The sequence below is a fragment of the Schistocerca piceifrons genome, chromosome 9, assembly GCF_021461385.2.
Source record: "Schistocerca piceifrons isolate TAMUIC-IGC-003096 chromosome 9, iqSchPice1.1, whole genome shotgun sequence".
In the NCBI taxonomy this organism is placed as follows: domain Eukaryota; kingdom Metazoa; phylum Arthropoda; class Insecta; order Orthoptera; family Acrididae; genus Schistocerca; species Schistocerca piceifrons.
In genome coordinates this window covers 101671877-101689600 of record NC_060146.1, presented here as the reverse complement: position 1 = coordinate 101689600, position 17724 = coordinate 101671877, and the positions used below count along the sequence as shown (strand labels likewise).

The 17724-nt window shown below is 41.1% G+C and overlaps 1 protein-coding gene across 3 annotated transcripts in view; it reads right to left on the bottom strand.

Moving 5' to 3' along the window:
• Positions 1–8610: 8610 nt before the first annotated feature.
• LOC124717139 overlaps positions 8611–17724 on the bottom strand; it is a 149280-nt gene continuing 140166 nt past the window's right edge. For all 3 annotated transcript variants that reach the window (XM_047243885.1, XM_047243886.1, XM_047243887.1), the window contains 2 exons: positions 12899–13141; positions 8611–10326 (listed from right to left, as the gene is read on the bottom strand). In XM_047243885.1, the coding sequence (XP_047099841.1) occupies positions 10192–10326; positions 12899–13141 (378 nt within the window). In that variant the 3' untranslated portion in view covers positions 8611–10191. The remainder of the gene's footprint in view (positions 10327–12898; positions 13142–17724) is intronic.

Genomic DNA, 17724 nt, shown 5'->3' with positions numbered 1-17724 from the left:
CAGCGCACCATATTAACCAGCGTGGCCTCGGGTGCGAATATGTCTCTTTCCTTAGCTCACCATGGAGCTTTTCAATACGACCGTAATTAGCTGGTGTTAGGATGTCAGACACAGTAATGATGGGTATGCGTAGCGTGCATTTTTTATAATTCGCCTTTGTTAATAAAACTGTTTAAACTTACCTCTCTTTGTTCGCGTATTGCCGTACCTCAAGGACCCACCACTTACAAATCCTGACAAAATATTCGTGTCATCCGGGGCAACAACACAAACTACTACCTTATAATCTTCACTTTCCACAACTCACATACACGCAACTACTATCTCTGGCTGCTAGAGCCGAACTGCGATTGCATCTGACGTGACTGGCAATCTGATGTGGTCAGTGGTGGAGGTAAGGATGTGGCATGGTGTGGGGAGGGGGAGGGATAGAAAGCAAGGTAGAGCTGGGGGAAGATGCTAGTACTGACTGGGGGAGCATGCGGGAACAACATGGTGGGTACTGGACAGGGCTGCTAGGTCTGGGGAGGGGGGAGAGGGAAGGGGATGTAGGAAAGAGGAAAGGGAAAGGACTTGTTGGTGGATTGGTGGGATAGAAGGCATGTGTGTATTATAGTGGGAGCAGGGATGGGGATAGGCAGTTGGACGCCAGGGGGCTTATGGGAATAAAGGATATGGTGTAGGAAGAGTTTCTACTTGTGTAGTTTAGTAAAGCTGTTGCCAGTGGGAAGAATCAAGACAGCACAGGCTGTGAAACAGTCATTAAAATGAAGTGCATTGTATTGGGAGGCACGTTCAGCAACTGGGTCGTCCAACTGTCTCTCACCCACAGTTTGGTGATATAGATCATGTGGTGGCCCTGTCTTTGATGGTGTAGCAGATTGCAGATGCCAGTGACAGGACTGGGGTAGGTTGTAGTGAGAGGATGTATGAGACAGGTCTTTCACCTGGGTTTATTGCAGGGATATGAGCTATGAGACAAGGGGTTGGAAGCAGAGATGAGTAGGAATGGGCAATGACATTCCAAGGGTTGGGTGGTCTGCTTTAGTAGCACTGTGGGAGAGGTGGGGAGGATGTTTCTCATTTACAGGCAAAATGAGAGATAGTCAAAATCCTGGCAGAGAGAGAGTGATTCAGTTTCTGCAGTCCTTGGTGGTGTTGTGTCACAAGAGGAGTGCTCCTTTGAAGACAGACTTTGGGGGAGGTAGGCAACTGTGGAGACAAATGTTGGAGATCCGTTTCTGGGCAAGGTTGGGAAAGTAATTTCGGTCTGTGAAGGCCTCAGTGAGACACTTGGCATATTTGGAGAGGGACTGCCCATCACTACAGATTTGACTACCACAAGTGGTGAGGCTGTAAGAAGGGCTTTCTCAGTGTGGAATGGGTGGCTGCTGTCGAAGTGGAAGTATTATTGCCTCCTGAAGCTGTTAAGTACTGGCCAGCAGTTCTATTTCACAATTTATTAGAAATACCGTTTTTGTTTCTCATTTCACTCAAACCTAACTAACCTAAGGACATCACACACATCCATGCCTGAGGCAAGATTTGAACCTGTGACTGTAGCAGCTGCATGGTTCCAGACTGAAGCACCTAGAACTGCTCGGCCATAGCGGATGGCACTCTTTGCACTCCATATGACAGATACACAGTGGTTCCACACAATCTTATTTAAATTGCTGCCCCCCACAGAGAATTGCGCGGAAATAGTGAGGCCCTGACCAACAAGTAGGGTATACATTAAAAAAAAAAGTGCACTTTAATTCATTCAAATACATTTTCAAAACATTAGAGTATGAAGCTTTTCAATGAATTATATTTTTTCAAACACTCATCAGGGATGGAGAACTGGGTTTAATGTGCATGTTTTGTATAAATACATAGTTTCACACACGCCATTTTCTTTCTGCTGTCTGAACACACAGCACAATCCTTATGCTTTTGTTCCCAGGAAGCTTGTCGATAATGTGAAACTTTCCATTCAAAGGTTCCTATTCATCAAAAGCAACAATAGTGTCGTTTCAGCCCTGAATTTTTTTCTTCACCAACTAGATCTCTTATAACACATTTATGGAATACATAGTGAGACAGTTTCTTCATGTTGTTTTCCTTGCAGTGACTCTTGTATAGCAAACAGCTTTTACAAGTCTAACTTCTGACAACCAGAAGTACAGTTTTTGCCAGTACTTCACATTTTTCATTAGAAAACCATAACTGGAAATAAAATGGGCAGATGAATCAACTACACCCATCTTCAAAGTATAACCAATAATCATATTTGATTTCATTATTTCTTCCCTTTCCTTTCTGTTTCTCCTTTCTTTGAGTGACATTGAGTTATTTGCTTTTGTAGAAAGAATGAGAACAGTTCGTTTATCTTGCCATGCCAGAACTGGCATTTTGTTATTGCTGAGGCATTTTGTTTCACACTTCTTCAGATGAAAAACCTTTCTTGTTTGCAGCTGGAAAGTTCTTGCGGTTAGCCTGAATCATTCCTGTGAGATGCACATTCTGTTTCGGTTTGACAGCTAATGCAGCACCTGTATAAAAATGGGCAGTGTAGAAATGATACCCTGATTTCCCTGTAGCATTTATGATATTAACCAGCAATTGAAGAGCAATTCTTTCAGAAAAATTCAACTCTGAATGAATCAATGACTCTGTTTTACAGCATCAAAGGAGGGTATCAAACTGCAAGTACAATTGTTTGATGAATCAGAAATCACATAAACTCTGGGTCTCTATTTTGTTGATTCTTGAGGATTGTACATTTTGAATAACACTCAATTGTCAAATGATATTGTGGTGTCACCGCCAGACACCACACTTGCTAGGTGGTAGTTTTAAATCCGCCGTGGTCCATTAGTACATGTTGGACCCGCGTAGTTAGAATAGCCTTCAGCTAAGTCCATGGCTACGACCTAGCAAGGCACCATTAGCCTTACATAGCAATTGATACTTATCGTATAAAGCATGTCTCATCAAGAACGATGTATACAACAAGGATGGATTAAAGTTAAGTATTCCAAAAGCTACGTACTTTTCTTTATAGCATTCATTACGTATCCTGTTTAGACCTCACGCGATCCTTCGTGTGTTTATAGCGTGCATTGCGGTCCCCTCAAATCACACTGTGTCGGCACTTCTGTCGACACATCAGATATTGTAGATTCATCAGCAGCTAAATATCTGTATGGATAATAAATTTTGAGAAACTTGCCAGACAGGTAATCTGACACATTCTTTACTTTACTCGGATTTGACTGAACCTGAGTGCTGACATGTGTAGCACTCTCTGGATTAGAAACATGAAGTGCCTCAAAAATTTGCATAAATCGGCTGCAAGTAAAACAGTCTGAAAAGAAATCAGATGATTGTAACCATTCTCTTGAAAAACCAGCCCAGCAGGTTCTTACACTTTTGTAAAACCATATTCAGTAGCACACCATTTCTTCCTCTGTAACTTTTCTCCAGTCCCACCATGCAGAATGTTGTGGGAACAGTGTCACTATACATATTTTTGCTATAGTGTATTTGTTGGTTTGGTCTGATATTCGTTGAAATAGGTTACAATCACAGCGAAGATCACGGAATTGCCACACATTTGTGTGAGACAACATTATCGACACCTGACATTGTGGGTCTCCATCTGTCCAGCTGGTTGAATGGTACAATATCCAAATTTGTGAAGCATTCAGAAGTGATAGTGGCCCAATGTTAAACTGGGAACTTTAGGGCAGGCACACTACTCATCAAGTTTCTGGTCAGCTCTGCCTGACCACCACTAGCGAAGATCACTATAATGTAGACCGAGTGTATCGTAATCTCTTCCTTCACTGGCGAATGTGGTGGTGATCTGAGGAGAGGTCTCAGTCTTCCGGTGCTTCGGAGAGGCATAGCAATGCAATGTTACTCCTGGTGTCACAATGTGGGAAGTCATCCGGTACAACTTCAGGTCGCCGCCGGTAGTGAGGGAATGCTGGTAGCACAGTGGTAAATCATGGACATTCCTGTGTCTTCTCTCTTGTCACCTCTCGTATGACAGTATCACGGAATGCTCGTCCATATGTGGCATGGGTCTGTCTGTGTAATGCTGAGGCACTCCTGTAGCCATCAAGATCCTCAGATCTCTCCCTGACAGAACATCCACGGGACTGACTCGAACGTAAAGTATGTCGCCATGCAAGTATTCAGGATATAAAGGGCCTGTTGTCACAGTTAGGGGACAGCTCACCTTGGGGGAGGACAGAACAGCTTCTTGACACCCTTCTCGACAGAATCAGTGCATGGATTCAGTCTACAGAGGTGCAACATCCTACTGATAAGTGGGCTTCAGTTGCCAAGTTCTTTGTAAATTTGACTCAATTTTGTAACCACTGAAATAAAACCACATACCATCTGGACTTCTGAAATTTCATTTCATTTCCTCCCCATCTCCTGGGTACATCACTTTTTTTTGTCAGGCACTGTATTATAACACTCAGATACACAAACTGATGAGTGATGTGGCAGCTTCAGAATGGCCAGATAATGCACAAAACACATCTTGAATCTGAAACTGTTAATTATCTATAAAAAACAGAGAAGCAAGAATTATTCGTAGACTTCGAGGGAAACATTCCACATGGGAAAAATATATCTAAAAACAAAGATGATGTGACTTACCAAACGAAAGCACTGGCACGTCGATAGACACACAAACAAACACAAACATACACACAAAATTCTAGCTTTCGCAACCAACGGTTGCTTCGTCAGGAAAGAGGGAAGGAGAGGGAAAGACGAAAGGATGTGGGTTTTAAGGGAGGGGGTAAGGAGTCATTCCAATCCCGAGAGCGGAAAGACTTACCTTAGGGGGAAAAAAGGACGGGTATACACTCGCACACACACATATCCATCCACACATATACAGACACAAGCAGACATATTCAGAGGCCATGAAAATGAAAATAAAAATATATGGGGAGAGATAAAGGTGAACTAGAAAGTAACTGGAGATCTGTTGTGAAAAAAGGCGAAAAAGTGTTGGTTAAAGCTGGGCTATGTTGATCCTGTGGTGAACTTGGGTTGGTAGACAACAATGTGCACAATGGTTAGGTGGTTGTGTTGCCGCCAAAACACGTTAAAGGATGGAGAAATTCGGGAAAATTTCGAAAAAACTGCGTGTAAATGTATTAAAAGGAGTGGTTTTGTGGTGGCAGATTACGATAATGAGGCTAACAATTGTCTGGTGAAGAAATAATGACGTTAAAACCTGTGGGAAGTGGCTAAAAATTATCAGTGATGTGGGAAAAATGGAAATGGAAATAAAGCGAAAGTTATCAGAACTAGCCGAAATGGTTGTTTAATAGGTGAAAGGAACTGTTTGTGAACTAGAAACGGTGGATTTTATAGCAGCGGTAGTGTTGAAAGCGGAAACATATTTTTATTTTCATTTTCGTGGCCTCTGAATATGTCTGCTTGTGTCTGTATATGTGGGGATGGATATGTGTGTGTGTGAGAGTGTATACCCGTCCTTTTATCCCCCTAAGGTAAGTCTTTCCGCTCCCGGGATTGGAATGACTCCTTACCCTCTCCCTTAAAACCCACATCCTTTCGTCTTTCCCTCTCCTTCCCTCTTTCCTGACGAAGCAACCGTTGGTTGCAAAAGCTAGAATTTTGTGTGCATGTTTGTGTTTGTTTGTGTGTCTATCGACGTGCCAGTGCTTTTGTTTGGTAAGACACATCATATCTGTGTGTGTGTGTGTGTGTGTGTATTCCTAAGGGACAAAATTGCTGAAGTCATCAGTCTCTAGACTTCTGCACTACTTAAACTAACTTATGCTGAGAACAACATACACGTCTATGCCTGAGGGAGGACTTGAACCTCCAGGGGGAGGGGCAATACAATCTGTGACATGGTGCCTCAAACTGTGCGGCCACTCTGTGTGGCATAGACTTAAAAAACCCCATGTTTGTAAATAGACTAACACTGTTCTAAATTTTGTAGGAGGTGAATTTGTATAGAAAACCCAGTGAAATGATTAAACAGACCTTAAGTAACATGACATCCTAGATCTACATGAAAATTTTTAGTACCTTTCGAAATCAAACCCTGAGACACAAAGGGAGATGGACTCTGTTCGTTACTCTTTAACTGTGTCTTCAATAATGTGGTTAGGAAATGGTGATGAGAAATGAAAGGAAAGGAGTAGGTGGAATATGACTGGGATGAAAAGAGAGAGAGAGAGAGAGAGAGAGAGAGAGAGAGAGAGAGAGAGAGAGAGAGAAGGAAAGGAATGTGGGTGGACTGTTTGGCATTTGCAGATGGTATTGTGATACTGTCAGAATCATTAGAAGAGACAGCTAATCAAATGACACAACTTCAGAGACAAATGGCTAAAGCATGTCAGCAGATATCTACTGAGAAAACGAAGTGGATGCTGAACATGATGACAGTTCGTAGGTGGATGACAACAGAAGGAGAGAAAATTCAGAATGTGGAGAGATTTAAATGCCTAGGAGAATGGAAAGAAACTGATCTCACAGAGAAGGAAGCAATGCGAGCACGAACCAACAAAATGAATTTAGCATAAAAACTCATCTGCAATAAGAAGAATCATTTGATCAATGGAAAACAGAGACATTATCAGACAATGGTCAACCGTGAAACATTGTACACAGTAGAAAGTCTGAACCTAATAAGAACAGAATTACTTATGAGGGTGGAGCTTGTGAAAAGAAGGATTCTGAGCAAGATACTGGTGCAGGAGACAGTCGATACAGAAGATGAGCAAACTGGGAACTGCATACTCAGATAGAGAGAATCTTTAACACCACCCTGAAAGAGAATACTCTTTGAAACATCCTTAAAACAGATTGGAGGAAATTGACAAATCAAATAACACAGTTTCTTGTTAACAAGAGAACCAAAATACTAAGAGGTTCAATGGGATCTGGAAGAAAGGATGACAGTAAACAGAGAGTTGCGACAGGGTGACTTTCAAAATAAAAATCCAGGCTGTCGGTGTTTCCGAGACAGAATTAGACACAGGGCAAAATCATTATTGACAGAAAAAGTTGCCAAGTATGAGACTGAAAGAGAATTGTACAAGAATAAAGATAAGAATAAACAAAGCTTAGATGGCCAAAACAAATAAAAGAAGAATACTGAATGTGTAATTTATCTTGTATGTCAAATTATATACAAGTTTTAGTCTTTATTTTTAGATCTGCAGATGACTGTGTGATACAGTGAAAACTGGCAATCTAAAAATTTAAATGTGATTGTGCCTGAAAATAAAAATCATTATAAACACATTGTCTGTTGTGTAGCATCATCTTGCTGCAGGCATTACATTACAAGAGAATTTATTAGTAATGTGTGTCAGACAGTATCCCTAATAGGAAAATTGGCTGCCATGATAGTAAAACCAGGGACTTGTAATGTAATGTGGGTATCCAAAGGAGAGTAATATGATAATCTTGCCATAAGCTGCAGAAGGCAATCAGTATCACAGAGCTTGGTTTGGGGTCTGATTGTGGACAATGCGCATCCACTAAGACAAAGTCAACATGATACAAACAGTTTTCTTAGTGACCATGTTCCTATAGGTCTATATTAAGGCAAATTATCAATGCCGTTTGCTGCTGAGGTGTGGACACCGTTCTGAAACATCTTAAAAATTCCAAATAAAATTTGAAATTAATGTTGAGAAGTTTTTCACAAGCTAACTTCTAGGAGCAATTTGTGGCTTTACACTTGCACTTATTATTTTTAAGCAAAACACAATTATTTGTTCTGTTTAATCCAAGCATATTTCATGACAATTGTGATGGGCATTCATTTATTTACTCTTTATGCTAAATTACATTATCGTGTAGCTGTCAATCAATTTCCATTACAGATCTATAAATTAAGCAGTATATTTTAGCAGGCCTGCTGCTTTTTTTGGCTCCTTGATTTGTCTTTTTTTTCTTTGTGATGATGTCCTCATGCTTGTCCACAGTTTTCTGCTGTTATTCATTTGCAACACAGTTCCTAAGCTACATGTAGAAGAACACAAGGAACAAATTGACTAATTAAAAAAGGGTGCAATAAGCTTAAAAAACTTATATCTGTCAAGACTCTGGGCAGGCCTGTGACGACAACGACAACAACAACAACAACAAAAACAACAATGGCATACTGTATTAATCATGGATTGAAACCATTAGACAATCACAGAATGACGAAAGGTAATCTGTGGAAGAAATAAACAAACACTCAAAGAGGATGCCACAACAATGGCAAAACATGTAAATAGAAATGAATAACTTGTGTTTTGCTAAAAAAGCTGATCCTATTAATCCCATTCTGTTCAAGCAAAGACTCACAATTTCAAAATCCAAGACAATTTGTTATTACCAATAATAATAACTCTTGTTATGACGAGTAATGTATTGTAAGTTGAATGCACTTTTCATCAGACATGCACAGTCACAAGAAGAAATATGGATATAAAGGCACGTACACATAGATATGTGTGGAACTAACAGAGCAAGTCTTTCTGTAGTTATTTATTCTACTCCAAACATCAGATAAATTACAATCTCAAAATACACATAAAATTATATATAATATAACAACAATCAGTCAGAATTTCCCATTGTAACTGAATAAATATAAATGGCAATTTCACAATGTAATAACTAGTGACTTTCAACATGTATAAAGTTTTATAATTTGATATACAACACATGCTGTCTAATAATGTGCAGGAGAAAATTTATGGAAGACAATGTAGTTCATGAGGATATCAGTATCTCTAAGTTTGATAGTGCACTACTCCTATGGTGTTTTCAGAAACAGATAAACTACTACAATCTGTTAAAAAAACTGAACATTTTACTAGGACTTTACTGCAGTCTGTTATTGCTCTCATTGGTCAAGTGTCCATATTTTCCATATATTAGGCCGGCTGAGGAGAGGTGTAAATATTTAATAGCACATACCTCTCATGTGTGGGGTATAAGTATTACAAATACAGAAATTATTTGATTGTAAACTATAAGCACACTGTGGAAAAATAATTATTTCAAATGCTCTGATAAAAATAATGTCACAAATCAAACAGTTACTTATGAATTAGCAATAATTATTACATGGAGTCCTATAAAAAATCTAATTAAAATCTGTGTGTACCATGACACACAAAAAATCAAAATGACCTCTTCTGAGTAATCAGCATCATAAGGAAGAAAATGAAGAATGACGTACATATCAAAAGCTCTGTGAACTGTAAATGTAGAAATATATTGCACTGCTATCCTTATCTTGTTTAGCAACAAAGTAGATTATGAGGTAACAACGTTGTGTTCATTCAGATACCCACAGAAAGGGGAATTAAACTGATTTCCAGCAAAGCCGAAGGAAAGAGGTGCACTGGAATAGTGCAGTATGCAGGGAGGCAGTCTCGTATTTCACCATATGGTAATACCATCTAGTTTGCACTTTTTCTTCCATGTGTGCTTAATGATAACTATATACATCTACAAGATCTCCCTAATGTGCTTTTCAAAGTGCATATTCCACAAACTATTTCAAAATATACTCTTGCTGTCTATCTGCTTATTAATTACACACAAGATAATGATTTATTAAGTATCACACGAGTTTTTAATCGATGCTGTTCAGATAATGGGATGGAATCTGTCAGTGGTGACATCCTGAAGTGCTACAGTTCTAAGGCATTTAATGTACAATGTGAGAGTTTAAAATACTACTAGTCTAGCGTTCATTCTATCCTTCATGTTATAAACTAGTGCGTGGAGTGATACTGAAAATAAATTAAAACAAACAGAATTTGAGAAAATGTGGCAGAAGCACTGAACCAAATTTGAGGGAGACATTAGAACTCTATAATAATAATAATAATAATAATAATAATAATAACAAAAATATTAATTCCCTATGCATCAAATACATAAGAATTATACAAGTGGCAAGTAACATCCTCACTTTCTGAAAAGACCACAAGCATCACCCACAATTTCTGTACATTACAGTATCCAATGTGGATAAAAATACAAGATCTCCATCTAAAAATGGCCCCCAACCAACCCATCCCCAATAAATGCACATTCTGTTTAGCACAACAATTGGATCTGTTCGATTCTAGGACAATGACAGTAGCAGACGCTTCGTGTTCACAGGTACCAGGCTTCTTTCTCGCTTCAGTCTCCGGGCAGCCTCACGGCAGACGAATCGCCGCAGATGTTGTGGCAGGTGACGTTGCCGCCAGCACAGCTGCAGCTCTGGCAAGGGTCTGTCTTCAGAAGGAACACTTGCTTCTCCTCAAACAGTTCTCCCTGGAATTTCAGTTTTATTTTGTACATATACGGAAAATAGAAAAGTATTTATAAGAAGGAACAGGTGTTAATTCTGTTTAATACTAACATTACTTTTTAACTTTGCCAGCTTATAGACAGTTGGTAGCGTTCTGGGAAAGGCTACATAAATGCTTACTAGGGAAGCATACTCTTCATCTTTCGGCTGTAGTACATAACAGCAATATGATTTGGATAGGTTGCTACACATTACATAGATGAGGCATTAAGTGGTAGACAGGCACATGGAAAAACACTGCTAGATATTATTTGCTGTCAGGCTATGTCCTTCATAACACATTCACATAACATATCACTCATTCACTCAAACACACAAACAAACACACACACACACACACACACACACACACACACACAAAGAGAGAGAGCCACTGCCAAGCTGGGTGCAAATGTCCAACTGTGATCTTCCATACAGCTTACTTGCCTTGTGGTTGTTGCATCGGTAATGACAAGTAATCCCTCCGAAACAATGGCATAGGTCTCATTGAGGCCTTCTCAGACCAAAATAACCCTTCCTGTGTTGAAAGGAAGGAAGATTGGGTTTAACATCCTGTTGATATCGAGGTCATTACAGATGGAGCACAAGCTCAGATTGTGTCACGGAGGGGGAAGGAAATTGGGCGTGACCTCTGAAATGAACCATCCTGGAATGAATTTGTTGAGCATTGGTGAGTAAGGAGAATACTGTGTATAGTAGCTAGCTGCACATCATGCAGTAGTCTGTTTAAGGATTACCCCTTAATGCCTTTTGTTGCTGATGATAAAAATCAGTTTCAGCTGAAGCGCGATTTCATGATTACAATACAAAAACACAAATTTAATTATCATGTACAGTTTGCTTCCTTGTTTGGGGATCTAAGTGGTTATATACTCAGCTGGAAAAGTATTCAACAAACTCCCACCAAATGTAAAACAAGACATTAGGATTTCCTATCAATAATTCAATGCGAACCATGCAGATTTCAGCACATACATATCTACAATGTTTGCTAATCACATTTATAGTAAATATGTTTTTAAATATCTTACAACCTAAGGAATCTTCACATGTGTTTCATTTGAGATTGTCCTGTTTAGTGATTCCAAATAATTTTGTCTAGTTTTCCTTTTTTACAATGTAATTTCCTATGGATAATTTCATACCAAAATCTGTTCATGTCTTGGTAGTTGATTACATTATTGCAGTCTTTGTAGCATGTACATGTAGATAGCTTATATAGAAATACAGGACTATTTCATTGGTAACATTCTTGCACAATACCCATAAAGGGCAGTTGTCTGGGTAGATGGGGGTGGGGAGGGTAAGGAAGAATGCATGAAGAGGGTAGCAAGATGGTGTGAGGCAGGTCTTTCAACAGATGAATTTGTGGCAGCACAAGAAGACAAAAGTAGTTCAGAAGATAGAGCATACAAAAGGTGGAAGGAGGAAGGAGTAGGAAAACAGAAGGGGAGGAAAGGAGATGAGTGCGGAGATGAAGGGGGAGACATTGATGGAACAGAGAAAGGGTGAGAAAGAAATAGAGAGGGAGAAAGGGGTAGAGGGGGAAGAGCGAGAGGGGGCAATGGTTGGAGAGAAGGAAAAGGGGGAGATGAGAAAGGGGGAGGGGGTCGAGAGAGAGAGAGAGAGAGAGAGAGAGAGAGAGAGAGAGAGAGAGAGAGAGAGAACCTCCATGGGGGAGGAGAAAGCAGTACAGGATCTGGACAAGGAGGGAGTAGTGGGCACAAAAGAGAGAAAGGAAAAGGTAAGGTGAGGAGTGGGTAACAGATTAGCAGAGGCTTAGGCCAGGAGGATTGCGAGAGCACAGGATACGCTGGTGAGAGAATTCCCACCTGCATAGTTCAGAGAAACTTTGCTGGAAGGGAGCATCCAAATGGCTCGCATAGTGAAGTAGCTGTTACATCATTTGTGTTGTGCAAGTAGACAGTTTGTTACTTATCATGCCCACAAAGAATGCTGCAGAATAGCTGATTTATGATATGGCTGCTTTTAAATGTGGCCAAGACTTTTATAGTGTACGAAATGTCTGTGACTGGTCTGATGCTGGGGGTGGTGGGACAGTTATAACACGCACACTTTATATGAACTCTGTATTGCAGGGGTAAGACAAAATAGATACTATCATGGTGATATAAGCACTGATATGTTCAGGGTTACAATTAGACTTTGAATACACACAGGTTTCTATTTTTTATGGATTACATAATTTTCAGTTATTAGAAAGATTTTATACTTGGCAGACATTTAATTTAATGTGGACGCCCACAATATGTACATAATCTTATGTTTCTGCTTTAGTATAGGCAAAATGTTTCATGTTATTGATATCAGTATGCATACATTAATGTGTTCATCCTCCGCATCAGATACCACTGCTGATAGGCTTATCAAAAACTGCATGTTCTCTATAGCAGTTATTACTTTGTTTATTATCAGTCCTTGGCTGCTGGAGTTTACTCATTTCTGATAAAACACTCCAGTTCTCAAATATTAGAATATTATCATTTAATTGGCATGCTGCAGCTGCCCACTCACCCGGTAGTCGCACTTGGAGCAGTCGAGGCAGCAGCTGTCGGGCAGCAGGACGCCGTGCGTGCAGGGGGGGCCGGGGCAGTCGGCGGAATGGCAGTGGGCCCGGCCACCCTCGTTACAGCGGCAGACGGTGCACACGTCCTGCGCCGGCCAGAACTGAGAGCCTAGTGGCACCACTGCCCCGCTCTCCAGGCGGCAGCCCGACGTCGTCTCGCAGGGTGTGGGCGAGCAGCTCACATTGCCATACTGTGGAAAGATGCACACTTTGGGCCTGTAGTCCCATGTGGCGAGTCCAAAAATCTGTGTCTCGTTACTGTGAATTGTATAGTGAGTTATCCACCAATAACTCTACAGAAAAAATTACAGACAGTCTGGGACTGTGAAGTCAGTAAATTATGAAGAACTACAGTCTGAACTAAAGTAGTTGGCATCTGACATTTAATGTTCAAAGTTGCTCTCTGTGGTGACAGAAAATTACATTAAAGTCTGTCTCCTACAAAAATTGAGCAAAAATTGTAAAATCAATGTCTGTATTAGCTCTATACAGTACATCCAATCATGTAAGAAATCTATTCTTAATTTTAAATGTTGTACGAAAGTTCTGGTAGAGAGTAAATACTTTTGAATTAAAGGAGACCACTTACCAAAAAGCAGACTCATTGAGTTGTCAATAAGTGCACTCAAAAAGAAAAAAAAAAAGACAACTTGTTAGCTTTTGGAGTAATCCTTTTTTGAGCTAGAAACACGTACACACACACACACACACACACACACACACACACACACACACACACACACACACACACACACGTATGTACACACGTATGCATGCATGAGGGAGGGAGGACGGGGTGGCGGGTACAAAGACTAGGTATGTGATGGACAGGTATCTGAGCCAATTGGGGGTTGCACACGCTGAAAGCGACATGGGAACATTAAATGGGAAGATGTGCACTGGCAGGGGAAAGGTAAATTGTTGGGTGGAGGGTGTGGGGACAGTGAGTTATCAGAGAATAAGGCCAGGAAAATTACAGGAGCAAAAGATGTGATGTGTTGTAAGAATGACTCCCAGAACCTTTGCCCTGAGCCCATCTTCTTTCACACCCTAACAACACTCAACACATCCACAATCACATGCTCCCCAAGATCCAATAAACCAACAATCCTGTACACCCTGCTGTAGGTGGCAGCTGCTCCCACTGAAAGAATTTCTGTTCTTGTTGACCAACACCTCCAACCAATTGTCCCAAACCTAGCCTTCCACATCAAATACACTAACCAGTTCCTTCACCAACTCCTCCCCCCCCCCCCCCCCCCCCCCCGCCCCCTCCTCTCCCCCTCTTTGCCTCCTGGATCCCTTCTTGTCACTGTTGATTCCATCCTCCTGAACACCAACATCCCTCATGGGCAGGGTGACCAGATACAATTGTTTAAAGAGGAGGACAAACAGCTTCAAAAAGGAGGACAAAGGAAGAAAAAAGAGGACACATCAAATGGGTCAAATGCAGATGAGGATACCACCCATCAGCTTTGGACAAGTCACGTGACTGCTGGGAATTACCAGTAAAACTAGTAGTTAATTGTTACTGATGGTCAGGTGGTGGTTAACTGAGCAATATAAAAAAATTAAAAACATTGATTGTGGTGACAGTGTGGTGTCAATTGTTTTGTTATGTCAACAACACGGAATTGTTTACAAAGCGAAAAACGTAAGACCATTCACCTCCCTTCATTCAACGCACCGCTACCAACTGCACTTTAAACCTCCGAATACAAATAAATTTAATGACTATGAAACAATGAAATAAAACTATAACAGTTAATCTGTCGAGTTATTTCTCACCTTTATTTGCCACTGAGACGTGTGTTCTACCTCCAAATATCTTACATTCCACTTCAAATTAATTTCTCCCTTTCTTAAAGTCGGATATTTGCACGAAAAGACATTAGAAAATGTACACTTTCGTTTAGGCATAGCCAAATATTTTACGTAACTCACTCTGTTAAAAATTACACTCACAAATTCCACGCGCACTACAGGAAGCCAAGCCAATACAAAGCAAAGATACGAAACGAAAATTTTAAATAATCGATATTTACTTTCGCTTATAGGTCAATCAACGATAACATCGACGATCCTGGTGTCACCTATAACACCGCCTTCATGCGTGTTTAACATGAAGGCTGTGCCAATAGTTAAAGTATTTAAGAAAAGAGCAATAGAACGGGACGAATTGTAAATTTAACTGTATTACGCTCAACTTTGCGAAAAAGCCGGACATTGTGAAAAGCCGCCTGGACCCTGGACAAAGAGCTAAAAAGGAGGACATGTCCGGACATCAGGTCACCCTACTCACGGGCACAGACTTGCTGCTATCAAGTGCTACTGCTCTCCACCACCACATTCCTTATACACATTACCAACTGTATCCTGATTCACAACTACTTTTCCTTTGAAGGAGAGGTATACAAAAAAATCTGCAGCACAGCCATGAGCACCCTCCCTTGACAACATGTTTATGGGCCATCTAGAAGAAACCTTCCCAGCCTCCAAATTCATTTCTTCACAACTTCTCTCCCATCCACTTCACCTATTCCTCAAACCAACATGCCGGGTTCCTGGACATTGACCTCCACCTCTCTGATAGTTCCATCCACACCTCTCGGTCCGCATTACTCCTCCCAAACAGGACATGAAGGCCCAACAGTAGCGACCAGCCACTATGTCCTCTTCAGCCCATAGGAATCACTGGATGTGGATATGGAGGGGCATGCGACCAGCACACCGCTCTCCCGGCTGTCTGTCAGTTTTTGAGCCCGGAGCCACTACTCTCAATCAAGTAGCGGCGGCAGACCGGATGGTGACCCATCCGAGTGCTAGCCCAGCCCGACAGCACTTAACTTCCGTGATCTGACAGGAACCGTTGTTACCACCACAGCAAGGCCATTGGCCTGTCCACATCAAACCCACTAATAGCTAAGAGTACCTGTATTTCAAAAGCTATGCTCACTTCCACATCAAAAAATTCCTCCCATACAGCCTAGCCACCCATGGACCATGAATCTGCAATGATAAGAACTCCCTTGCCCTGTACAATGAAGGTTTCATGGAGGTCTTCACAGGTAGGCACTACAACCAAATCCAGTACACACACCCCCAATTCTTCCACTACCCCCAAGAATCAGCTTACGAAGGAGTGCCCCGCTCCCCAATCACCCAGTATCACCCTGGATTGGAACAACTGAACCACATCCTTAGTCAGAGCTTCGATTATCTCTCATCATGCTCTGAAATGAGGGACAGTGTAATCAAGGCCCATCCCATCCCTCGTAAAGTGTTGTTCTGTAGCCCACCTAATCTACACAGCTTGCTTGCTAGTGTACACCAAGTCTTGCCTAGACCAAGGTGCAAGACCTGCCCAACCCACCCGCCCACCCAGCAGTTCCTACTCCAATCCTGTCACACGTTTATTCTACCCAATCAGAGGCCGGGCCATGTATAAGAGGCCATGTTATACACCAACTCTGCAGTAAATGCAGCAAAGCTTTTTATGTCGATATGACTACCAACGATTCACTACGGTGAATGGCCGCTGCCAAACTGTTCACAGAACAAAGGAGAGTACTTGATGGCACAACATGCAGCCAAGCACAACACGCTCAATTTCAATGGCTGCCAGATCCTTCCCTTCACTGCCAGATGGGATTTGGAACACATCCTATGCTACTGTAATTGTCCTGGCCTCAATCTCCAGTAACCCACTCTCTCCACACCTTCTACCCAACAGTTCCCCCTTCCTCCATCCTGTCACTTCCTCCCAGTACACGTTCCCATGTCACCTTAAGCATTCACTGCTCCCCATTGGCTGCGACAAGTGAGCATCGTGTGCCTAGCTCGGGTATCTGCCACCTCTCCCTCCTGTATTCCAAGCCAGCAAACTGGCTGCCTCCCTCTGAGCCACTAGCCATCCACAATCCCAATCCCACTCCTTGACCTCATTCTCCCTCTAACCACCCATCCAACATTACTCCACAAACTGGTTCACCTGCTGAAATACGGCACTGGCACTGTTCGTGTGGGGACATAGCCACGTGTATGTGTGTGTATTTTATTCTAGCTTCCAAGTTTTCATTCTTTTTCTGTGTGCTTACTGATGATTCATGCTTCTGTTTTTGGTGAGTGGTCTCCGGCCTCCTTTAACCCAAAAGTGTTCTTAATTTTGATTAGGGTCTGAGTTAAGTTGATTTTATGAAACAGCTAAAGTTTTCCAAACTGGGAAAAAGCTTTAAAGTTCTCATATCATAGCTCAAAAACTACCACACTGAATGAAATATTTATTTTTCTTTGGTTACCAAAATATCTTGTATGTTAACAGATCTTTCCAAATTTTTGTACTTAATTGCCTTTGCTATGTATAAACATCACCAAAGACATTTTTTACCATTTTGTCAATATTTAACTCCTAAGAAGTATGAAGTTTAAAGTCTATACCTCTTTTGCAAATCATGTAAACATTCTGAAATTCGCATAGAGCACAGATTTGTATAGTGTTTCTAAGCATGGCAAAAGTAAGTTTGTGATTTTTTAATTTTGCTGGAGTTACCTTTTTTCTTGAAATTTTCTTGTCCCAAAAATTTGGTACTTAGCAAATGGAGGGCACTTTGTGCAGTGGAAGTAGCAACAGAGTGAGACTCTATGATGCCATTACAACTCCCATTGTTGTATTACTGGTGAGAATAGTCCAGTGCTGTACCTGTCAGATATGAACTACTTTAAATAGTACTGCTTCATTGCCCAACAATACTACACTTTAGTATCAATTTGTGGT